The 25,254-nt window shown below is 44.0% G+C and overlaps 1 protein-coding gene across 3 annotated transcripts in view; it reads left to right on the forward strand.

Moving 5' to 3' along the window:
* Positions 1 to 25,254, forward strand: part of LOC149366489 (KICSTOR complex protein SZT2-like) — a 197,033-nt gene that overhangs the window by 68,270 nt on the left and 103,509 nt on the right. For all 3 annotated transcript variants that reach the window (XM_089551003.1, XM_089551010.1, XM_089550996.1), the window contains one exon: positions 22,948 to 23,145. In XM_089551003.1, the coding sequence (XP_089407129.1) occupies positions 22,948 to 23,145 (198 nt within the window). The remainder of the gene's footprint in view (positions 1 to 22,947; positions 23,146 to 25,254) is intronic.

Consider the following 25,254-nt stretch of genomic DNA (forward strand, 5'->3'; position numbering starts at 1 on the left):
TGTTGATAGGCATATCATGTACTGGTGCTTCAGCATTTTGTAATTTTAGTTTCTGTGCTCATTGAAGCTGCTGTAGGGGGCGGGGACCTTGTGTCAAGCCTATACGTAGGCTTTTTGTGTACACCTCTTCACCTCTCTGAAAAAGCTGATTGATTGATTGATTTATTGATTAAAAGTCTCACTTTTGTAGCCAAGCTGCCACACTCCATCCATTTTGTGGGCCAGCTTGTCTTTAGCAGTTATGCCCAGTGCCATGTCTCTCCAAGGCCAAGTGTTACGTCGGTTTGATAGTGAAAAGATATCTGGCCGAATCGGCCAAGGGCAGGAAATGCTCCTTCTCAGTATCTGAACTGTGACGAGAAGAACTGTCTTTATTGGTGAACAGAGTGGACAGCTTACAATATTCATAACAACTCTCAGCAGCCCCTTTGTAATGTAAGCATTAAGTCACGTTGTCAGGTTAGATTCTATCAAAATTAGGGTTCGGGTTTTTACTGCAATGTCTGGAATTTGCCATATTAGACCTTTTTCTGTGAACACAATCTTGCTCTGTATGACTTATGACTTCCTACATGACTCTCTACATGCTTTGCGACTCTCTTCCCCCATTATGTGATGCCAGGTAGGCATTAAGGATATGATAATTAATGATGAGAAGGCCAAAATTTTTTTTGTTCAATAAATCTTTTTCTTTTTATATGTGTGTTTTACGAATCATAAGAACTTGTTCCTTTTTAATTTACACTGTCTCTGTTGACCGTTTGAACTCTGAGAATATTCTGTATCATTGGGAACCAATTGTTATCGAACTCATCGGTTTCGAAACCAAAAATTTGGTGCTAGTGCATCCTTACTGGAAACAGATGCTCAGAAGGAGAAGAAAAGAATATCTATCTATGTCAAAGAGCTGGAAGAGAAGAAAGAATGGTTGCTTCATGAGCCATGGCTTGAATGTGGACTTTCTTTGGAAAAAAAAAAAAAGGCCTGTCTCTTAAAAAGAAGAGCAAATCTGTTTTAAGTGTGGCATTGGCAGTTTCAGTGAATATTTTTTTTCTTGCACATGGTTCATGCATATTGTTCGTTATCACTGGCTGTTATGATTTCCTGCTTCTCCAGTGGTAAAGGAATTTTATCTCGATAGTCAGGAATCTTGAACATGGTAGTTTGCGTAGACAGAAAAGTCGGGGATTTCGAAAACAGTAGCTTGCTAAACATCCTGTTCAAGGAAACACCCGTAAAAACAGTCCTTGGTCCTTAAATTCATGTTTTTTTTTTAAATCATAATTACCAAGACTTGTAATATAACTGCAGGGTAGGTAAGAAAGCTCAAGAAGCTCTACGATCTGGTCAGTTCTAGTACATTTGAGTGCTCTTTCATTGTAATGTTTTCTCTTTGGTCTAACGGTATTAATGTTTTCTCTTTTGGTCTAACGGTTGTAATGTTTTCTCTTTTGGTCTAGCAGTTTTTTTCTTTTTCGAATCTATTGGCCTCGCTTCATTTGCTAGTTCTCTTCATTTGCAAAAGTGGACCTGCAGGCTGTCCTTGGTGCAACCTGTTCTTGTTATCTATTTCGAACTGCTGATCAAGATATATCTGTACATTAGTTGGGATAGTTTAGTCTCACACCCGTCACCGTTGCTTCCACGGTTAGTGCAGCGCTTGTGCAACAGAACCAAGGCCCTCAAGGCGTTGCTTTATGTGTTTAGGACGTGGAAGTTTTTCGTACTGTTTGCCCCCTTTCGTGCAAGAACCGTCGGATTCATGACCGTCGTCGTGGCTCTTCCATCCTCGCACATTTGAATTCCACTGCAGCCTCTGTAACGTCGCCCTGTGCAGTCGTTTCCGTTGGGAGACGACTTGTGTGGGAGCGTGCCCGCTCACACAGGAGAGGCCAGCCTCGTTATCTTATCAGCACCACTCTCAAGAGGGAAGGGGCCCCCGAGCAAACTCCCTTATCAGTCTCGCCGCGGGCCTTTTCGCCGTCCACCTGTACCTTGGTCTTGTTCGGTCTGCGTCCTGCCGCTGTGGCGCCGTCTTCGCTAAGAATGCGCTCCGACTGACCTCTGCGCGTTCGTTCTTCTCCAGAGGTCTTCACTTCCTTGGAGGAACCACTCGAGATGTTGGCAGAAGCTCTTGCAAGAGGCAGCCTTGTGGGCGGTGCTCCAAATCGGGCCGAACGAGAAGTCGGGGGGAGAAGGGGAGTCGGTTGTCCGTCTTGAGCCGGCCGGTGATATCTTCGTTTGCCTTTTTGCCTCCCCACCTTTTCATTGTCTCCTTGGACCCCCCCCCCCCCCCCCCCCCTCCTTCGATGCTTGCCGCCACCGCGGTCGCTCAAGACTCGTCTGAGATTTTTGCGTCGAGTGGCCGGTATCCGCTGTGCCGGAGTGCGGGTGCCTTCTTCTTTCTTCTTCTTTTTTTTATTTCTCCTCGTGCACAGAGGAAAGAACAGTAAGAAATTGGAGCGCTTGACCCTCACCCCGTTCTTGAAGGAACACCTGCCTGGCCTTTTGGTATTTTTATAGCTCTCGCATTGTATGTCGTTCCGACCCTCTCAACGGTCCTTCTTCAAGGTAACCCCTTCATGAACTTCCTGCCTTGCTGCCTTTGTGTCAGGGCCCTACCAGTTTTTGCCTTGTGGATTTTTATCTGTGCGCTCTTCTCTCACAATTTTTTTTCGCAATGAACGTGCATAACTGTGCTTCTTATCGTACTCTCTTCTACATTGCCTTCTGTGCCATCATCCTTTTGTTTCAGATGTGCTTATTTAAGAAATAAGACTTCGAATTAGCTGCAGGATCCATTCCAAAACTCAACCGCAGTAATTATCTTCTCTTTCCTTTTCCTTTTTTTTTTGCTGTTGACTTCATTGTACTCAGCTCTTTCTCTTGTCTTAATAGGCAGTTAGAAAGAAAGGATTGGGACTGGCAGACGCTGCTCCTGAAAGCTACTGCAGAGAGTCTTTTCACGTACTCTATGAATCGATTTTCATTTCCCTTGGCAGTCCCTTCAATTTTAGTGCTAGGTCACTCTGATAGCCCATCTAGCATTGAGGAGCCAGCGGTCTTTCCTTTCTCACTCGCTTTTCCAAGTGCTGATGGCGACACGTGTTGCGAGAGTGCCGCTCCCCTTCTTGCTGACGTCCGTTAGGCCTACCTTTGTGCAACGCCGTGCCGCCGCCGGGCTCCTTGAAGAGGGGGCACGCGGACCGTTGCCGACATTATCTGTTCCGCTCTCGTCGGCGTTGAGGCGACTCCTTCGCACTACGCCCTCCGGATCTCTTCCTTTGTCGGCGGCCGTCCTCTTCACTTGTCCCTCTCTCCATCTCCCTTTCGAGGTGGCAGCCAATACCGGCTACGGTGGTGTGGTGCGCTGATTACTTAAATGGGAGGACGCTACGAGCGCTCAGCCTCCTTCAGGGTGCGTTCTCAAAATGTCATCCCGACTCTCTCGCTCGTCGCCGTGTGGTTGGATCACTCGAGTTGTCACTGTGCTGCCGGTCTGGCCATGCCTCTCCCTCTCGTCGATGGACGACAGTGTCGGATCCACGTTCGGAGCCCCGGGTCGTTTGCTCAGTTTGCCGTCGGCCGCCGCCGCGCCTTGCCGTGTTGCCGTCTTCCGTCCGTCTGCGCTTTGCCGGCCGTTGCGGCCACCGTGGCCCCTCCTGTAGGGTCCCCCCTGTGCTGTCCTGCCTGAGTTGGAAGTGGGATCCTGACACGTGAGGACTTTGGCCGGTGCCAGATCTAACTCTTCCAGCTCACGTGAGGTTCGAGCAACACGCCGTCTTACGTGTTGCCTTCAGCGCTTTCCGTTGTCCGTGTGCGTGCTGTTACGTGTGCGTCTGTCGCTACGCTTACTTGAATGGCGCTTCTCAGTGGGTGGGGCTGGTTAGATTGCTCAGATATTTTCTTCACATTGCTTCAAGGGGGATTCGTAGAGAACAGGCTAGTCTGATCCATTTTCACGAATGACTTTTACTGGTAATACAAGTAAGTCCGATGTTCGAAAAGGGGAAATGAAGCTGTGTAAATTCCTGTTTTTCTAGAGGATAGCAAAGCTGGATACATCTTCAGTAACTTTATTGCTTTAGGAGCCTTAGACATTAAAGCAGTCTTTAATAATCATGTATTGACCCTAGGTACGTATTGTTTGTTCTAATGGCAAATTTTGAAGTTGGCACTCCTGTAGCTTTTTGTCCTGCCTCAGAGCTTTTTGTTTGTGAAAGGTTCAGTTTAATTTTACGAGACTTTAGAACCTTAGGCAGTGTACATAGAACTGTAGTCTGCGGTACTTACCGCTCAAAAGAACTGCACTTACTGTGCATACAGCTACAGCAAACTTGCACTTGTTCGTTGAGTATCTGGCAGAAAGCCAAGAGGGAAATTTTCACCTGCAGCTGACCTCAGATTTTGAACGGATTCAAGCTGGAATTTGAATTGCTTTAGTCGCAGAATGGTCGCGGATAGCAATCATGAGAAAATTTCTTTTAGTGTGTAAGCGTGCTCACTGAGCTTTACAAGGTATTACACATCTGTTGGAAGTCGAAGAGGATCGGTGTGTAGCAGGTGGTATCCTATATCACATCCAAAATCAAGTATGCACAAATAGGAGGTTATTTTCTTTACTTACTCTGTAGAATTATGCAGCCATGTATGTGAGGATAATTTAGGCTACTCTTATGCCATGATAGACGGCACCCGTGTCTATACTTATCAAATGCTCGTATTTGCTTGTAATTCTGCGCACAAATGCTTCCATTTAGGGCAGGTACAGCGCTTACCTTCAATTTGTAGATTAAGTTGCTCACAGGGTAACTTTAGCACCCACGGCCCTGTTTTGTTGTCTTTGAAACATTTCTGACGCTGCTATCATTCGCTTCCTCTTCTCTGTTGCCGTGTCGTTCTCTACGTGTGCGATGTGTTCTTTGCTTTGAGCAAGCTTCTAGCTCTGCTTTGTCGTGCGCTGTTTTCAAGTCTATGTCGCCTTGTCTTTATCGTTAACGTAATCTTGTTTGTTTTCACCTCATTGGGGGGGGGGGGGGGGGGGGGAACAAGAAGTCTTGTGTCTGTCTGCTGTAAGTCTCACGCACACGTGTGTGTCTTGTCCCCCGCGCACGCTGTTATGTGCAAAACGCACTGCGACGATCTGCCAAGCCGGGGGTGACTTCGGGGGTAAGTGGAGGAGGGGTCTCCTCTCTTTGATTCACTAAAGTGAGATTCAACTCCTCCAACTTCTCTCCGCTCACCGACGATCACCGATCACGACGACGGACGGGCTCCCGTGGCCCCGCTTTCTGTTTGTGTCCTGTTTTTGTTTGAGGTGGAAACATGCTCGTGTGATTGTCCTTCGTCAGAACTGGCATTCAGTGTGGTCCTAGTCAGACACGCAAAGGCAGCGAAGATTGTTTGGTCCTGTCAGGAACGGGGTATTATCATTACAGGCTAGATGTCAGTTCTGGCAGCTTTCATTCTTTTTTTAGCTCTAAGGCACGTTTAAATGCTGTTGCTTGTGACAGCCGAGTTTCCTTTGTGAAGATTACAAAATAGGCTTTAGCCACCGAACTTATCCTGCTGCATTGTTTCAGGTTCTTAGCTTTTGAGGCTCGTTCGTGGTAAATGTTTACAGTCTTCATAGATATGCTTGAAAAGGGCACTTTTGCTTACCTGTGAGTACTATTTACCGAGAGCCGTTGAGATCACTTTAAGATCAGGCGAGCTGTTTGAGGTGAACAAACCTCATGCATAACTGGACTGTGACTTAAAGGTTAGCATAAAAGCCAGCTGTTATAGCACGTAACCTGTCGGGGATGTCAACTAATTGCGTAGATCACCTTATGGCATATAACGGTACAGAAATAGTATCAGGGAAGCCACATTTGTGCCTGCTCATTGGCACGTATTCTAGCACTGGATCATACTTTTTGACGCGGGAGCATTAAAAGCCACATTCACCAGAATATCTGGTGTCGGCGTTGTCGGCGACGTGGGTGAAAAATCACAGGAATGGCTCTGGCAGGTGGTCCCCAGAGAGCATTTTAGGAAGCAGGTGGGCCACTTAGGTCACGTGACCTTGCAGCGTCCTCACAGCCTGCCCGCCGCATTGTGAACGAAGTGGCCACCGTGGCGGTTAAATTAATGAATGGTCGCTTGGGAAGAGCAACCTGGGCCGCACAAGGCGCACCGCTGGGAGCACCTGCCATCACAGGGCAGTGGTGCATCACTTAACCGCTGCACCACTGCACCAGGAGGGGTATGAGGACTACCTGGGATCTATGAATGTAAAGTAGGGAATTACCTTCGGCATACATGGGAGTTAACTCATTACGCTATCGCGTCATAACCTTAAGGTGGAGCTGAAATGAAATGAAATTGAAATTAGTTTTAAGGAAAGGAAATGGCACAGCAACTGTCTTATGTATCTTGGTGGACACCTGAACTGCACCCATCCATGTGAACTTGGTGGACACCTGAACTGCACGGAACTGCATTGTAAGGGAAGGGATAAACACCTGAACTGAACTTGGTGGACACCTGAACTGCACCCAAACTGCATTGTAAGGGAAGGGATAAAGGAGGGAATGAAAGAAGTGAAGAAAAAGATTCCATATTCCACCCCTAGTCCTCCACCAGTAGTCCGCTGGCTGGGGTCCCTGGGTACTCAGGCTCAGTAGACAAGTGCCCTAACCACTGAGCCCTCCTACTATTTTCGGAAGAGTTGCCTTTGTGTTTCTGCTGAGGCAGTTCCCAGGTTTGTACCTCGTGGTGTGGTGTTCTGCATCTTGTGGTGTGGGCAGCAAACCGTGCGTCCCGTCCCGTGTGTTTGTGGTCCATCGGGAGGTGAGGGTTAGGCAAGGAGGTTGCACCGGATTGTTATCAGTGCTCACCTGGGCAGGAACCCATCTGCAAGTTGCTGCATTTCAAGGCCAAGCTGGAAGTTTCTGCACTCGCAAGCCGTCTGACTGGATGTGTAACCGGCACCTCTCAAGTGATTGCGCCATAAAGTTGTTATCGCTTGGGTGCTTGGGCGTTTGGTAGCAGTTTCAAGGCTCCAGTTCTCGCTGCTCTAACTGTGCTTTTACTGCTGAGTGGTGTGAAACAATAAAAATGGTGTGGAGACGATAAATTTTGCTATGGAAATGATTGGCCTGTTTTAGCCGCATGCGTTGCCTAGTCAAGCACCCATCTCCAGTTATAATTTCTGAGTTACATTCTCCCTGTGGTTGTACGTGCTTGGGAAATGCGGATGGCTTTAACTCTTTCCTTAACACAAGGGAAAGATGAAAAGAAATTTTAGTCATACAAATAGTTAATGTATCTTGCTCGGGATATATCAAAATGTTGCTTAATAGTTGCTCGTTCATGCAGTTTAAAAATTATGCTCAGAAGATAAACATTGTTTAAAGTAAAAATGCTTGAACATTGTTTTTTAATAAAGGAATGCAAAAAAAAAATTCATCCACGCTAGGTTATATCAAGGTGAACAAGCAATAAAAAAAACTTGTGAATATACAAGGTGCTTTCCAAACTGTCCAATACCACATCCACAAGTTTTGGATGTTAATATGCTGATCCGGCTTATCGACACCCAGTATGCCAGCATTGTAGTCTTTGTCAGGAGAGGATTCGATATTGTTATCTAGTGGCAATTTTTAAAAATTTTACAGCGTGCAAGCTCGTTCAACGTTTTTGTTGGATGGTCTATTGTCATGGCAAGGAAAGAGTTAAATTTTCAGATAATGGCTGTGAGTAGCTGAACTGAAGTCTTTAATAGTCGAAGTCCCTAACAGCTTAGCATTGAATGGGTCAAAGACAGCATTCTTTTGGCAGAACTGTTTCCACTTATACATGTGTAACCATATGCGTTACAAAGTATCTTAGAACATGCAGTAAAATCTCAATGATATGACTCTCATGGGGTTGCGAAAAAATCGTATCATCCGAGAATTCGTATTGTCCAAAGAACAAAATCCGTATGCAGAAGCATGGGAAAGGCTTTCACGCAGATCTGTTTACGGCAGACGGGATTTATTTACGGACGCAGGGCCAGAGCTCACTACTTAGGGTGCATACTGCGCGACTGGCGATTGTGATGCCGATTGCCGCAGTAAGTGCTTGATGCTCCGAGTGTGTGCGGATGTGTCTCACACATTCATGTCGTCTACAGTGGTGTGGGCGAGCATTCGGAACATCTGAAATTCTGCACATCGTACACAATGCACTGAGGCCGGGGAATTTCTCGAATTCACATCGTCCAGAATTCGTATTATCCTTGTTTGTATCATCGAGATTGTAGTGTAGTTTGCCAGTATTTATGCCCAGTTTCGTTTAGCTAGCTAAAATAGTCTGAACCGCAACGTAATAGTATCTTTTACTCCCAATAAACTTGCATTGGACCTACCATTGTCTGCTGCCTCTTTTTACTCGCTTATCAACACCTTTTTTCTTTGATGACATGTCTGTGTGAAAATATGCACGGAAAAGTAGTAGTTGTTTGGGAGAATATCATGTCCCTGACACTTTTCTTAAGTCAAGTTGCTGTGCGAAGAGCTACTGCTGAGTCACCTGGATCAACGGTTTGAACATGTTACTTGATTTCTTTGGAGAACTGGTATAGTCCTGGTGTGGAGTTCTTAATGGGCACAGTTCAGTAATGTTCCTGAGTCTGGTGCAGTTTCAACCTTTTCTTTTTTCTCAAGGTTGTGCTTGTGTGAGAGTTTTCTATACTTTTTACGTCACGCAAAAATGAGAAAGATCGAAGCGTAAGTCTGCCACTTTGGTGTGCTGTTTCAGTCGGGCTTTGTATACATCAGGGAGAGTACTGAAATACCAAAAAGAAGTGATGAGCACGCGTTCCATCAACTGACTTGGACAATGATAGAAATACTGAGCCTTTGCCTGTTGGAAAAAAAAGAACAGTGCTGTAATTGGAGGTCTGGAAGAGTTGGCAAAGGGCCAATAATTTCCTCTGTAGCCTTATGTCTCCCAAACATGACAATTTTTTGTGTGGTCGATATTCAATATCATAATTAATTTGGTGAGTAATTACTTCTTTTTGTTCTTTACGCAACTATTTTTGCCCAGCTCCGTGTAACTGGACACGGTCATGAGCCTTTAAGTGCAGTTCCTGAAGTGTATTTTCTTGACGCTTTATTTCAGTTCCTTACCACACCCATCTCTCCACTGTTGAATTAGCCTGATTCATTTCACAGCATTGCACTAGAGTAATTGATGCATGCTTAAAAGTCTCCTATACTATCACTGCATGTCGGCTACCTCTTCACTGCAGGAAATGAAACTGGAAGATTTGAGGCAGACATTACACACAGATGATTGCCTCTAAGTTTATCACCCAAGTGCCCGTCCTTTATGGTGATGTTTTTTTTCCAAAATTCAGATCACCATCTTTGTCAACCTCTCTGCTACAGTTTTGTGCAGCCTTTATTGATAATTAAGTAACGCTGTTTTCTGCATTTACATTTCTGTAAGGCTGTTGGGCCTTGCTCATGTTTTGTGCTGAACTATTCCGTTTTCATCCTGCTCGTATTCCACTACTTCCTTACCACGGCATCTCTAGCACGAGAGTAACGATAAAAAGTCGCAATATTTTGACATCTGGAAGATTCGTTTGATCTCCGATCTCCCACCAAAGTCCGCCAACCACACACTTTGCCCCCTGAGGCACACTTGTGAGCCGAGACCAACCCTAATCTGCCCCATCCCTGGCGGCGTGTGAGTTGTTGTTCCCGCTTCGTGGCCGTACTGTTTACTCTATGATAGAGCCGATGTTGGCATAGATAGGGGGGGGGGGGGGGGAGCTTTGAGTTGAGGGTGAGGGGGAATGGGTGGTGGTGTTGAGCTGAAGGTGCCGACATATCTTACTCTCTCGCGTGTTGTTCCTCCCCCACGCACACGCAGTCCACTCGAGGTAAAAGCATAATGTTAGCTTTGGCAGCAGGTGGCACGTTGGAAATGTTTTCTTTCTTTTCTTTTCTTTTTTCTTTTTTTTTGAGGCTGGCATTTTGTTGCAGACTGAGCCTTGTTTTCCAACTGGGCTTATAGTGGGCAGGGATGAATCCTGCATGCAAATTAGCTGCCATTTGCCTTGGCGTCCTCACATTGTCTCGCATTAGCGTCCCTACTCTTATAATTGTGAGGATGAGTGGATTGAAGTAGAGATCATGTTCTTAGCTAATTGTGCTCCTGGCATGTTGAGACATTGTTGCTTGTGTATTGTTTCAACTTTACTGTGTAGTAATTTGGGCTTTGTTATGATTATACAGTCGAACCCTGTTATACCAAAACGGTTTGTAAGGAAATGATGGATATAACGAAGGAATGACTATTCCCCTTGGAAGTTCGGTCAACACGGGCTATAACAAAGCTGTCGCTATTATGAAGTATTTGCGGGGCCCTTTAGCTTCGTTGTAGCTTGTTTTAACTGTAGTTTATGTTTTGTTTCTCTCCTGATGTTTTGCTCTTCATTGAGAATCTAGTTAAAAGCTATGATCTTCAAACACAGGATCTCATTAAAAATGGTGCATAAAAATGTAGCATTAAACTACAGGGTCTCAGTAAAGTTCAGGACAATGCCCTTCTTTATGCAGCAATATGCTGATTTGTTTTACAAGGGATAGAACCCTACCTTCAGTGTGTACCAAAAGCAGTCCAAAAGCAGACTTTTCCACATGGTCTGTGGAAAGCTATGTGGGAAAGGGCATGGAGACTCTCACATGGTGTAACCTGTGGATGGTTGTGAGATGCTGAGTCAGAGTTTGTTAGAAAGCTCTTTTAGGAGGGAGCAGTTGGTTAAACATTCGGTCAGTCGAAGGGAATCGGAATCGAAGGAAGCAAAGGTTGTTTAAGGTATGAACAGAAACATCAGATTCATGGAAAGCAGTCTGAATGCTATCAAATGTAAGTGAGATGCAGATTTTGCAGGTTATCAGGGTCATTTGGAATTGTCGTATTATGGGGGTGGGCTCAAAGTTTTGGAAGAAAAGCTTTTACTTGTTTCTTTGAACTCGCGGTGCAACGGAAAAGTAGCAGAATTTCTGTGAGTTGCCCCTTTAATAAAGGCTTAAAATGCCGTTTGTCTTTCGCGTGCTATCAACTTAGTTACTTCCTTAAGGGCTGCGGCAGGGAGCATAGACAAGAAGGAACTCTGTTTAGGAAACAACGCTTCTTACAGGTTACAGAAAAGAATATACTTGTGGAATGGATGAACCAAGTGGCTTGTTCACTGACACGGCACTTTAATAACTGCCAGTTTGACATTTGTGTTGTGCCTATTGCGGTAGAAAAATTTTCATGGCATGAGAGGTTTGATGTCCCAAAGCTGCACGTGGACTGTGCCGTGGTGAAGGGCTGCAGATCAATTTCAACCTTTTGGTGTTCTTTAATGTGCACTGACATCGCACAGCACTCAGGCACTTTTGTGTTAGCATTAGAACAGCCATTATCGCAAAAAGTGTCTTGTGTTGGCACGTGAAACCTTGGTTGCCAGAAGTCAAAGTAGAGAGGTGAAAACCCCTCTCTCCACTTTCAGGGGAGGGGAGATAGAAAGTGGGAGGTCGAGAGGAACGCTTTGGTTTCCAATCACAGTCGAGGGGTGGGGAGAGCGGAGTGGGGTTACAGCTTGTCGTACAATCACTGATGGACTGGATCATGGCACCCGCTCACATGATCGGTATCTGTCAGCGGTTGCTTCATCTGGGGGAAACACTAATTTTAACGCGTACTCTGCCGCATGAATTGCATCGATCGTCTGAATTTTTTGTTGAAAAGCTGACCCATAGAAATGTGAGTTACAGAAATGTTCAAGCTGTGTAAATTGAAATTGTTTGCACCCCGCCGTGGTGGCTGAGTGGTTACGGCGCTAGGCTGCTGGCCCGAAAGACGAGGGTTCGATCCCGGCTGCGGCGGCTGAATTTCAATGGAGGTGAAATTCTAGAGGCCGTGTACTGTGTGATGTCAGTGCACTTTAAAGAACCCCAGGTGGTCGAAATTTCCGGAGCCCTTCACTACGGCGTCCCTCGTAGCCTGAGTCGCTTCGAGACGTTAAACACCCACAAACCAAACCAAAATTGGTTGCCTTACTGAACTCCTCAAAAATTTGCATACCATGTGGAAACTACTTGCACACATTGTTAAATTGTGCTGAATAAGTTTGGGGCGTGATTTATTAAAGCCTGGTTTGATGCAGTAGCTCGTGCTTGAGTATTTTGTTACAGTAATTTGTAGAAGTCTAAATAAAGGCTTGAAAATCCTGCAGATAAACTGACTCATTTTTTTTTTTTTTATCCCAGTAAACATAATGTTAGCCTGTGCCCTACCTGAAGAAAGGTTTTGAGAAGTCTGAGTCATGCAGTTTTTGATCCCATTAGTAAGCTTATTGGTTTGCAAAGCTAATTGGAACAGAATGGACTGCTAAATTTCGTTTTTACTTTTCTTCCCCTCGGCTCTTGTAATGACCCTTTGGTGCCAAATAAAAAACTGTACAAGTCTGAGTGGCTTTGTTTTTATTGTGTTCGGATTGTTATTAATAAACTGACTTTGAAATCATGCCTGTACTGTAAAGTTGTTTATGGTAATGAGTATGTGGTACAAAAAAAACATGACCGCATGGCAATATCCAGAGCAATGGCATTATCATTGCCAGCAGGGGTATGTAAAGATGTTTTGTTACAGTATACTACTGCAAGAAAGACATCAATGATACAATTTACCTTGGAAAAAGCCTCTTGTGCCCCTGTCGCTCTGCAAGAGATTGGCTGGTTTTTTTAGATGAGTACAAGTGCCATGCAAAACTGCATATAGTGAAAAGCGGGGTGTTATCAGTGGTTGTGGCTTCCTTAACTTAGGGACAACTGTTCTTGGCAGTGCTGCAGAGGCTAGACAGGAAAGGGAAAGAGCTGGGCTTTGTTCCCATGCTGTGCTGTTCATTGTTGGGCCCCATAACTTCCCCCCCTTCACCTCTCCACACCCCTTGCTCGAACAGTGACCCCCCCCCCCCCCCTCCCCCCACATCATCATCACCATCATCAGGCTAACTACGCCCCCTGCAGGGCAAAGGCCTCTTCCATGTCTCTCCAATTAACCCTGTCCTTCGCCAGTTGTGGCCACCATATTCCCGCAAGTTTCTTAATCTCATCCGCCCACCTAACTTTCTGCCGCCCCCTGCTACGCTTGCCTTCTCTTGGAATCCACTCCGTTACCCTTGAGGACCAACGGTTATCTTGCTTTCGCATTGCATGCCCTGCCCAAGCCTACTTCTTCCTCTTGATTTCGACTAGAATGTCATTAACCCCCCCCCCCCTACCCCTCGAAGCACGGGGTCAAAAACCCGTCTCCTTCCCTTTCCTGTCTAGCCTCTGCAACATTGCCAAGAACAGTTGTTCCCGAGTATAATAACACTCAGTAAAATAACACTCGTGAAGAAGCATGCCACTAATGCCAAAATTGAGCCAAAAAGGGTGCATTAAAAAAAAAAAGTAAAGGGTTCAGAATGCTTTTGTTCAAGAAACTAGTTTCCAATGTGTCGCACTGTTGTGGAGAAGTGGATGTGAAGGATAGGTACTGCATGTGCCGACGGAAAGAGCACTAGATACTTTTAGACAAGTGCTGGAGTTCCAGAAGAATTTTGGACTAGTTTACCTAGAATGCCAGCACTCAACAGTTGCACCAGTCTTCCACCAACCATTAGTATTTGTTTTCCCCTTGCACTCACATCACAGGGCAGACACTGGGGTTTAACTTGCAGCTTGCATGTTTAATTTTTGCCAAATGTTTGAAATTTCAGAACCAGAGAGGGAATTGCTTTAGAGCAAGTGGTACTACTTACATTGTTTAAGCTTTGTTCAAAGACATGGCACCTGTTCAGCCTGCTGCTGTTTTTCTTTAACCCTTTCAGGCGCTTTGTACACAATTGTGTGAGCGGCGAACTTGCAGCTTTTTCTGAGAAACTGGAGCACTTAACAGTGATTTAATTATTTCAGTCAAATTGAGCATCCTTCTTGTTGCAAATAAGTTGCTTTTTTGTACCATGTAGCGAATGGAGTAAATAATATTTCACATAAGAGTGAGCTAGGTAGCACTTTGTCTGCCATTTTTGTGCAGACAGATTTTGCCACAAGTGAAAACATCGATGGTTTTTGCTTAGTTTCGAGCGTAATGTGAATGTTCGAAACACAAAGCGATTCCATCATCCCTAGGGTGTTTACTTGATGCACGAGAACATTTTGATGTTATTTCTAACAAATCTGACACTTTGTACGGAATTCTCTGCATCGTTGTAAAAATGTACCTGCTGGTCTTTCACGTTCGAAAACTAACAAATTCCCTTTCTTGAGGCCTGAATATACTACTTAGATGAAAAAATAATTAATTTCAGTCAAAACAAAAAATGGCGCCTGAAAGGGTTAAGACAGGAGACTTAGCATGCTAGAAGTTAGTTGATATGAAGCCACCGGTGCTTCATTTTGGCCATGGTGAAAGACGTCATTGTCTTCCCACCCACTATCTTCCTTCTCAGACACTTGTCGCAGAGTGCTGGTACGATTGCACTGCTGGAGGTCACGGCTGACGTCTGCAGTGCAGCCCATTGCTTTGTTATGTGGAGGAAAAGCATTTCTTGTTGCCGTGCAAGCCGTGGGGGTTAACGTTTGACGTGGATGAAAAGAATTGGCTTTTACGATGTGCATGGAAAGAATGCAGGGATATTGAAGATAACAACTAGTGCAAGAGGCTTAACGAAGCAGGTGATATCAAGTGTTGATGCTTACAGTAGTCTTTTACTTTACTTTTAAGTTTTGCATATATTCGAGGTCTCTAGGGCATCATCTCTTACCGGTTGGACGGGTCAGTGGCATTTTCTTGGGCTGGGAGACAGAGGGGGGGGGGGGGGGGGGGATCTCACTGTCATTATCTGTTCGTTGTCTTATAGGAGGTCGACATCTAAATGTCTTTCTAAGTGAAAAAGGCTTGCATTGCATTCAATCTTGGCTGGTTCTCAAAACAAGCTCAAAATTTTCTTGACCTATGTGCTCACTTCATCAGCTGAGAACAGTCTATTGGCAGTGCTTAGAGATATTTACTTGTACTTCCACCAAAACTCGGACTTACTGGTAATGTGGTCTCTATTGGAATACAAAACACGTAAGCGCAGCCTCTGTTGCTAAGGTTGACTGGTTGTTGGTATGTGATTGGGGCCTTTCGTTTTAGGGTTTTATTTTTTTTTTTCAGAATTGGAATGACATAAACTGGAATGGAAAGCTGGGCTAGTTGTAGGTTGTTCATGATGAAAATTTCTGGGCGCTTCTTCTGGGCTGATGGCTGGGCTGGGAAAATTTCTGGGCTGATGAAAAAGGCGCTTGTCCTGTGGTTTCTTCGCTGTCCTTTGTTTGTTCGCGCCCAGAAATTTTCATCATGGACATAAACTGGGCAATATCTTTTTGAGCTCGTATTCAGGCACAGATCAGGTTACCCAGCAAAAGTTCCCATAATTCCGGGTTTTTCGGGTCATTTTTTTTTACAACGGAGGATGATATATTACAGATGCTCGTTTTTATACGGGGTGTAAGATGCTATATTTTTGCTCACCATTTTCATAAACAATGATGAAATGGCAGGTTGCACTAAACCTTTTCCAAATGAGAGTGACTTTTTATTTATTAAAATTATTTTGATCAGCTGCATTGCCATCCTCTGCACAGCACTTTTGCATCCACGCAAGCTCTGTCTGCTTTTCATTGTACTCTGAAAACATCCATTTTAAGTGCACAACATTTGTGCGTTTCGTGCTTTTTGCTGGTTATTTGTAATGTCTCGTTTGTGTAACAACGCCTGTTAATGGAAGCTGCCATAAAGCGAATGATTGTAAGCACCCTGCAGTTCCGAACACTCACAGGTTTCGTGATCATGCTGCAGTGAAAAAAAAAATTTATGTATAGTACGGAGCCCGAGCATACTTTGGTCCAAAGAGCTCCGTCTTAGTTGAAGGGTCTTTGATTTGAATTGAGAAAAGATGCTTTAGCAGCTCCCTCTTTCTTTTAAAACACCCCGACAAATTTATAGTTTTATGTTCCTTTATTTTGCTGTTTTCAATATTGGTATGACTTTCCCTGCCTTGTAATACCCTGGGCCCTAAGCCTCGTCAAGCTGACAAAAGCAGCTTTTAGCTCGGGTGTCCCATCAGAATTTTTTCTGGAAATAAAAGTGAAATGAAATGAAATAAAGTGAAATAATCTAGTTAGGTAAATATGCTTATCTTAGTCTTCTTACACTTCCACAACCTGACATCTATCCTTGCGTATGCCTTCATTATATTTCCTGTCACTAACAAAGCAGTCTGCGCACGTGCCCTACCTTTTGCACCGTGCTGTCAGTAGCTAGATTCTTTTGCTTTCCAAGCCAGCCATGCAAGTGTGGTAAATTGTTGGGATGTTGTGCAGGACTTTTTGTTCAGTTTTCAGCTGACATCTCGCTTGCATGAAGCACACACACTGATATGCAGTAGGCAAACCGCAAGTAGGCAAATACTTGTAAGCAAAGAAGCAATCAAAAGGCAGTGTGCTGTAATGTACAGTGCTATCTTCCTTTGTCAGTTCTGTGATAAGTGACTGTGGATTGTTGTCCCATTTTGTTTCCACCCATACATGGCTGGTGTGCATGCTTTTGCACAGGCTGCACGCGTGCGTGCTGTGCTTTGCAGAATGTGCTACCAGATTGCTCTTTACCATTGCTCTTTGTCACATTACAGTGGTGCCCTTTGGCACCATGTTGCTAGGTGTCATGATTTGCTGACAAACTACATTTGCTCCAGTGCCATGTGGTGCGTTTCTTTTCGTGAAAGTGCAAGTTTGGTTAAAAAACTTACTTTGCTGTCTACTGCCACTTGTATAGATTACGATAGAACTTCAGTTTGGCGCTAGTTGGTGCTTAACATTTCGAAAGATGTGAGATGCGTAATTCTATTAGTGATGTATTTTTATCTCTGGGTGCTGACTAGTATCATTTCTTAAACTCGCGACTGATAGCACTCTTCAGAGTTGCATTACAGGTGCTTTTTTTTTTTTCAAAGCTTATATTTGCACACGCACATATGGAACATACACATGTATGTTCCCTATATGAATAAAGCAGTTGTAAGTGGCGCTTATGGTTGCCCCCTACTGTGTAAGTTGTGTTTTGTTTGCACTCACATCGTTTCAGAATTGTAGATTGCAGTTCAGTAGAACTGTTTGTTTCGGTCAGCAGTATTGCTGTGTAGGAACTACCAAGGCTGCTTCTAAGCTTGGTTGTGTGCTAATTTTGTGGTCCTTGTGCAAGTCCGAGAGCTTACATGGGGAGAAGATTGAGTAAAGCTGTGCAAAGCACACTGACCGACAGGCAGGCTGGTACTTTGTCAAGGACCAGCTGCAAGTTAAGCACAGAGAAAGAAAAAAAAAATATGTGGACAAGAGAGGCAACAGAGCTAGGGTTCGACAAACAGGTTTCTCTGGTCTTATAAGAGGTATTAGTGAGCAAACACAGACTGTGTACAAAGAGTCAGATGCAACTATTCTTTTTTTATTATTCTTTTTTGTGCCGGTCCAGGTGGTGCATTGTAGTGAGAATCAGATCAGTCATGACGCTATGTGGATTTAATTTTGATGTGAATTGCAGTTGGGCGGCAAGGAAGATTTTCTCAGAGATGTGGTGAGACTGTAGCTTCTGTGCAAGAGAAGTGCTTGGCCACTCCTGATTGTTTCTCGTGGGTCAGTGTTCTTTTGTATCTCTTTTCTTTTGTCTCCCACTTACTGTAATCTTGGCTGGAGGGTAATGTACGTACCCTTTACGAACTCTGCTATCGCATACAAAGGAACAGATTGCTGAACCGAAACAGTGCAATCCCGAGGCTCTCGAATGGGCCTCGAAGTCGATCGTATGTCTATCGCGAGCAATTGCATCTTTGGCCAAGGCGAAGCTGATAGATAGTATCCGCACTGCAGCACTTCAAGAGGAAGAGAAGGCGAAGGAACGGAGCGGGCGCAACATGTTATCTGTGGAAAAAAAGGCAGTGCGTGTGAAGTGGCCTTTGTGCTCTTCTCTTGCACAAACCTTAGTCCTCTCTGTGCTTTCCAGTGCCTGCATGAAGAAAAATACGAGGGGGCACTTTGGTGATTTAAAGTGTGGTGAGGCGAAAGCCTTTCCTGCAACGTTCTTCAGCGTTCTTACGCTAGACAAGGAAAACTGCATATGCATTGGCACGAAGTCGACATACATGTGGATGGGTGGCGCCATCTGTTGTAAATTCCACAAATCACAAACGTGTAACGGACAAACGAATTTAAAAGTGTAAAATGAATTTTAAAGACATTTTTAAAGTGTAATGCATTTATTTTCAAAGTCTTCATCTTGTTTCTCAATTGCCACAAAGACGGTTCGATGATTGGTGAAATAGCAAGCAGCCGTCGCAATGGCTCCGACACAGTACTTTGAGGCCAAGGTTTGATCTTGTTTTTTTTTTGTTCTTGTTTGTTCTTGTTTTTGTTTGTTTGCTCGTTCTTCCTCCGTCTCCTCGGCTCGCTGCCTGCTCTTGGTTTCGTTCCGACGACGAAGCCTGTCTTCTTTCAGGCTCTCTGAGTCACTTTCCATATCTGCTGAGGAATCCCGCCGAGTCGCCCCTTCTATATAAACAATGCAATGCCGGCTCCTCCTCTATTGTTGCAACGCGATTTCACCGGCTCCTCTTCTGACGTCATGCCAGATGGCGCGGCGAGCGTCGCTGCCAGCTGTGGCGGTTGCTAGGCAATGGCTCAGCTGGCGGTGTGGCCACCGGACACAACGAAACCGCGAGGATATGGCCAATGTAGCTCTTGCTACAAAATTTATTATGGATGCATGCTGCATAGTAAGCTGTGTGGTTTGATTTGGCTTATGGGGGCTTAATGTCCCAAAGTGACTCAGGCTATGAGAGGCGCCGTAGTGAAGGGCTCTGGAAATTTCGACCACCTGGGGGATCTGACATCGCACAGTACACGGGCCTCTAGAATTTTTCCTCCATCGAAATTCGACTGCCATGGCCGAGATTGAGCCCGCGTCTTTTGGGTAAGGAGCCGAGCGCCTTAACCACTGAGCCACCACTTCGGATAGTAAGCTGTATGGGTTGCAGTGATCACTCCTTTTTAAGTTGTGATGTAGGGCTTCCATTTGTTTACAAGAAAGATAAGTAGAGAAAACTATGGTATCACTATTGGCATTTATATGAATGACTTTATATTGTGATGATATCTTCCATTTCATTCTGGTTATATTGGCTTGAAAATGCTGACTTAAAGGGGCTGCGAAACACTGCTTGGGGGGATACCGGCTATACTTCAGGTGAATTCTTTATGTCACACAGATGCTGACTTAAAAAGAATTACAGAAATCGATGCACAGGAACGGGAGTTATTCAATGAAAAAATTTCAAAATACAAGCAAACAAAACGCTGCCCTCAACTCGATTTTGGCGGGGCTTCCCACTCCTATTTCGCTCTCCCAATGACGGCACCTGGCGCAACCAATCAAAACAGCCTGCCAGAGCACGTCGCGGAAGTTTGCACTCCATGGTTGCCTGCTCTCTGTAACTCGTTCTTGCTTAGACTGGCAGTGTCGTTTCCATGCCAAAGCCCCTGGTGGTGTATTTTTGTTTTACTTGCTTTGCAGGGCTTTTATCTAAGACGAACAAGTTGTTTTTGTTGATATAATATAAAACACCGACAGGTGACAAAATGTGTCTCTATTTATTCACACAATTTGTAGTATATTTATTGTTTGTCCAATCATCAAGCTCGCCCCAGGTGATGTCATATCCGCTGCTAAAACCCGCCACTGTGTGGGGACACCATTAGAGCCATGAATTTGTTTTTGGGAGGACATTAAAATATTAAAAAACGGAATATACGCGGTATTACCGACGCTAATAGCACCATTGTTACTCACTGTATACGATCAACAGGCAAAACAGTCAACTAAGATTGTGTTTCTGGGCCCCTTTAACTCTTTCCTTATTGTGGGAAAAATGGTCTTTTTTGTTAGTTAATTATTTTTGCTTGAAAATGGTGCATTAATTACGCTTACATGCCTCAGTCAAAATGTAGCCAAATGAGTGCACTATCTTAGAATATAATTTTCAAACACAAATGCTAAGCAGTACTGTGCCATTTTGTTTGTTTAATACAAATTAGGTAAAAATTTGTGGTAACTACTTCTAGCTCTGTGCTTAAACATGAAAAGTAGGTGTATATTTAAAGAATTCTAAATTATGCAAAATGTTATATTTAAAAATGCCTTTATAAAGAATGTTTGTTTAATTGCATTAAAGTTCTGGAAGCGTCAACGCTCTGACTCACTTATACCTTGAGCTACAAAAGTGTTTCTGCCTTGTGGAAAGAAGCTCTTTCTTGGAGTATGTTACAAAAGCTACTTTTTCTGCCAAATACCTTTTATTGGGTAAGTTGACAAAACACGTCAACTGAAATAAACGAGCTTCTGAATGTAGACATGGAATTGGAATACACAAGAAAAAATGTAAAACACAAATACTTACTTAAGATGACGGCAAAAGTTCAAAACATATGCGAATATCATGAAAGAAAAAACATTGGCAAATATATATAAGGTGTGCAGAATTTTTCAAACTAAAGTGACGCAAGGCTATGCATAAAAAGTTTCACTTCAATAATATTAAGCTATAAAAGAAAACCTTCACTGGCCAAGGCTCATGTGTGCCACTGGGTGAAAAAGTTTCTTTTTGTGAAGGAACATGCACAGAAGGGCAGTAAATTGCCTTGTGGACATTATATAGCCTGTGGTGAAAACCAGAAAAGAAGCTGGCGTCATTCCAACATGATGACGTTATTATGAATGTTATGTTTAAAAATTTCTTTATAAAGAAGGTTTGTTTTATAGCATTAATGTTCTGGAAGTGTCAACGCTCTGACTTATACCTTGAGCTACAAAACTGTTTCTGCCTCGTGGAAAGAAGCTTTTTCTTGGAGTATGTTACAAGAGCTACTTTTCCTGCAAAATGCCTTTATTGGGTAATTCGACTTTTGGGTCTCTTATAGATTATCCGTAGAGGTGTTCGCCGATTTTCATAAATCCGACCATGGCAAAGCCATCATATCTGGGCAGATTACTTGAAGATCGAGTTTAATGTGTTGGGAAAACAGCATAAATGCGTCCTTTTCGCTTTCTTCTCCGTCGCTTGTCGCGTAGACCAATCATGTTCGGGCGCTGTTAGGCTTGACCTTGCGCAAAATTCCGTATGTGGGCTTTTCCACATGACACCTGATGTGACAAAGATAACCGACCTCCTTTAAACGATCATAACGCAAAAGTACGCTGGTTTTTCTTTGATCTCTCCGTAATTTGTTACATAACATCCGTACCCATGGCATTCGTCCTGTTACCTTCACGAGTCTTCTAGCACTAGCTCCGTCGTATCATTTTGCTCTACCATGTTATGTGGGAAAGCCCACTCATGGAATATCAAATGGGGCTTCCGAAGGAGGGTGGACTCGAGAGGTCACTGGCAGGGCAAGCAATCGTATGAAAATCCCTCCTATTGCATGGTGCATTGCAACTGGTGAATCTCTGATATGCGCATAACGACAGGCGTAACGACGACCGGAGGGCCCCCTCTGCTAGGCCAAAAGTAGCCTGGCCGCATAGTTTCATTTTCTGAGCTTTGCTGCCAGCCCAAGGCGACGACGGCTATTGGTTTGATCATTTTCCAGTCGTTCGAACCGGTCTTCGTGCCGCTTTCAGACATTCACTGGCGTGTCGCTCGTCATTTCTTTTCCTTTTTAGACTCGCAGTTCCGACGCCAATATGCGTACCCTTTGCTTACCTTCTCTTTATTCCTCTGACACGGCCAAGCAAGCGAAAACTGCCCGCTTGCCGCGGGCTTTTCGCTGTTTGTGCTTTCCCACAAGGCGTCACCGGCTTCACCACATTTGCACATTTTTCTGCAGCTTTCTTTTTTTTTTGTTGGGGGAGGGGAGCAATTTTACTAGCCATCTTGGTATATTTAGTCACCAGTCATGTTTCCATTTGTGGACTTTATTTTGTTACTCGTTTTGCATAACAACATTGCAGGTCGCACACTGTAACACTGTCTAATCAGGCATGTACAGGTGCCATCAGAAGTAAATGGAAGACAATATTATCGAAAAAATTTAATTATTGCCCCCCAATTCATGCATCCTTGAATACATAGGTGCAGCCTAATTGTGATTCTGCGAATTGCACTGTGCACCAACAAACATGGACCATTATGCTTTGGATTTAAAGAAATTAAATTTTTTTGACAAGGTCGCCTTCCATTTACTTTTGACAGTGAGTGTACATATTTCTGTGCATGTCGTTTTTTTTCCTTTAACAGTGCTGAGCCAAAGTGAGTCTAGTTTCATTTAATTTCGGCTGCAAACACCGTACATGATTTTGACAAAAAATAAGTACACCATTTGCCTGTTTATCTTTCTCTGAATTTAAAATAATTCTAAACAGATATTAAATATTCTGTTAGGTATTTGAGGGCATTTTTTTTTCCTGTTTGTATTTGAACCGTGTGTGAATATTTCTGTATTCGCATACCCCTACTCCTCTGTCATTTGCATGTGACACCCATGCCACGCAGTACGTCCAGAGCCCTCTAATGGCACTGTATGGCAAAGAGATTGGAAACCCTTGTTTCTCTCGTCTCGTACTTTATGTGTGCTACCATAGCTAGTGGCAGCCCTGCCTTGCTGTTTAGGAAAGCAGTTTCTAAGTACAGGAGTCCACATCTTACTTTTAAAGCAAGTATACTTGGAACGTCAACGCATCCTGAGTTAAGCTTGTTGTCTTGTGATTTTTCCTTTTCCTCACCTAACGTTGATCCTTTTTTTTCTTTTCCCCCTGTTTTTCTCGCTTTCTGGGTTCCAGCTTTTTGAGATGGATTTTGAGTGCCTGTCGTCGCTCATCACCCTGGAGCACCTCAACCTGAGCTGCCTCAAGCCGGAGCTGGTCTGTCCGGCAAACATTCAGCGCCCGCCGCCTCCAACGCCTCCGGTCACGCCCGCCTTGGCTGGCAGCCAGCCTTCGTTTGTGTCTCGCTCCACGCCCGACATCACGTTGGCTCAGGTTTGTGAAACTTCGTGAAAGTTTTTTTTTGTGAGCTGTTTCTGCAGCCCGTTGTAGCTGGTTTAATTTTGATGCTAAGGAGAATGCTCCTCCAGATTGCAGACGTGGGCTGGTGTAATAACACCATTTCTTTTTGGTTAGATTTCAGTCTTTTCTGCTTTTCGTGAAAAAATCAAAGTGATCTCAGGTCCCCTGAGTTGTTGGGTTTGAGCCAGTGATGAAATAGTAAAAATGCAAAGCATGGTTATGCTTGAGCCATTCGTAAAGAGAGTTAAAAAAAGAAAAATGAGTTTGGATGAAAGTAGGATTGTTTTTTTATGCCACTTCAGGATAAGGAGACACTTTTCTTTTGCCTAATCTGGGCGCCTAACATTTTTTTCCACTTGGGTAGGGCGACCCATCTCTTCTTCAGTTCTGCTAAGTTTTGAATGCCGAAATGTCTAAATTTGCAGAAGTGTATCATTAAGATGGAGGAGCACATTTTATTTAAAGGATCTTTTCTCCTGCTTCTCTTTAATGACTGTGGTACAGAAAAAGTATGGAGCTAGTACCCCTTAAGCTGACAGAATTTTAGACTGCTTTGATCGGACGAGAACCGGCGTATTCAGCATGGTATGGCCCTCATTCTCTTCCCCAGTGCAGGGTAGCCAACCAGAATCCTTTCTGGTTAACATCCCTGCATTTCCCCCTCTCTGTATCTGTTTATCTATCTAGACTGCTTTTGTTAAGGTGTGAAGCCTTGTCCATGATGACTTGAGCAACTGTCATTAATCTTGTGGTACTAAGTTAATTTGTCTGTAACATGATGTTTTAAAAACGTATTGAGGAACAGAAGCTTTTTAACGTAAGTGGCTGGAAACCAGCTGGAGAGGTTATACTCACCCGAAAAAAATTGTGGCAAACGAATACAGACCTGACTAAACTCTGGGCTTGTTTTTTTCAGCTTTGAAGTTTAATTAACCGTCTGGCATGTACCGTATTTACCCGCGTAATTTGCACACTTTCTTTTTCTAAAATTGAGGCTTCAAAAGCGGTGTGTGCAAATAATGTAGAAATTTCGTGAACACATCCCAAAAAGCTCCAAAAAAAGTCGCAACCCGAAATGTATACAGTATATTGCTACATAAAAGTCGAACCTGCAACTTGCGCCCCTCGCTGGCCAAAAAAAAAGTTGACGACAAAATATAAGTATAGACTGAGCAAAGGGATACCGAGACTGTGCAGACGCACAATTTTTTGGTGACTGCGCCCTTCGAACGTCATGTCTGCTGTTGCTTGATGTCAGAGCGGCACAGACACCTTTGTGACATATTTGACATGACGGGGGGATATTGGCATGACCGATCACAGTGGCGTTGCTACAGTGACCCGGCCTCCGGTTGGGAGCGTGTCAGAATCAACCTTTGCGAACCCAGCAGCATCCGAATTAATGAGAGTCTGACGCCGTAAACTTCCACAGATGTTGCCTGGGACCATGTTGGCAGTCCGAATTATCCGGATTTTCGAATTATCGGGGGTTAAACTTATGAGGTCTCACTGCATTTTAAAATCTGGGAGTTCCCATAAATGTGTAAAACATTCAGCATTCTTGTCTAGTTTTTCCCTGAGGTCTGAAGAATGCTTCTTCCTGTCTTCAAAAAGTTACAGTGGCATCTTCTACATATGTGCTTGAATACATTGTCAGCAAAGCGGATATTTACGTAAAGATTACAAATAATCTCAAAGTGACACACCACAAATTGGGTACTTGGCTGCCACGAGTAGGATGTTGATTTAGGTGCAGCAGCCATTTTGAAGGACTCCTCACAGTGTCTTTTTGTTGCACAGTCGTTGAAGACGTTACGAGATGGTAGAACTCTAGATACTCTCTGATTCCAGCCCCATTTTTAGCTGTAGGAATGGCATTTTGATTTTTAAGCGGGTTAGCCCTTTCAGGCGCCATTTTTTGTTTTGACTGAAATCAGCTATTTTTTTCACCTAGGTAGTATATTCAGGCCCAAGAAAGGGAGTTTGTTAGTTTTCGAGCGTGAAAGACCAGCGGGTAGGTCTTTACAACGATATGGAGAATTCCATACAAAGGGTCAGATTTGTTAGAAATAGTAACATTGA

Source organism: Amblyomma mixtum, chromosome 1 (assembly GCF_055824585.1).
Source record: "Amblyomma mixtum isolate Tamu chromosome 1, ASM5582458v1, whole genome shotgun sequence".
In the NCBI taxonomy this organism is placed as follows: Eukaryota; Metazoa; Arthropoda; class Arachnida; order Ixodida; family Ixodidae; genus Amblyomma; species Amblyomma mixtum.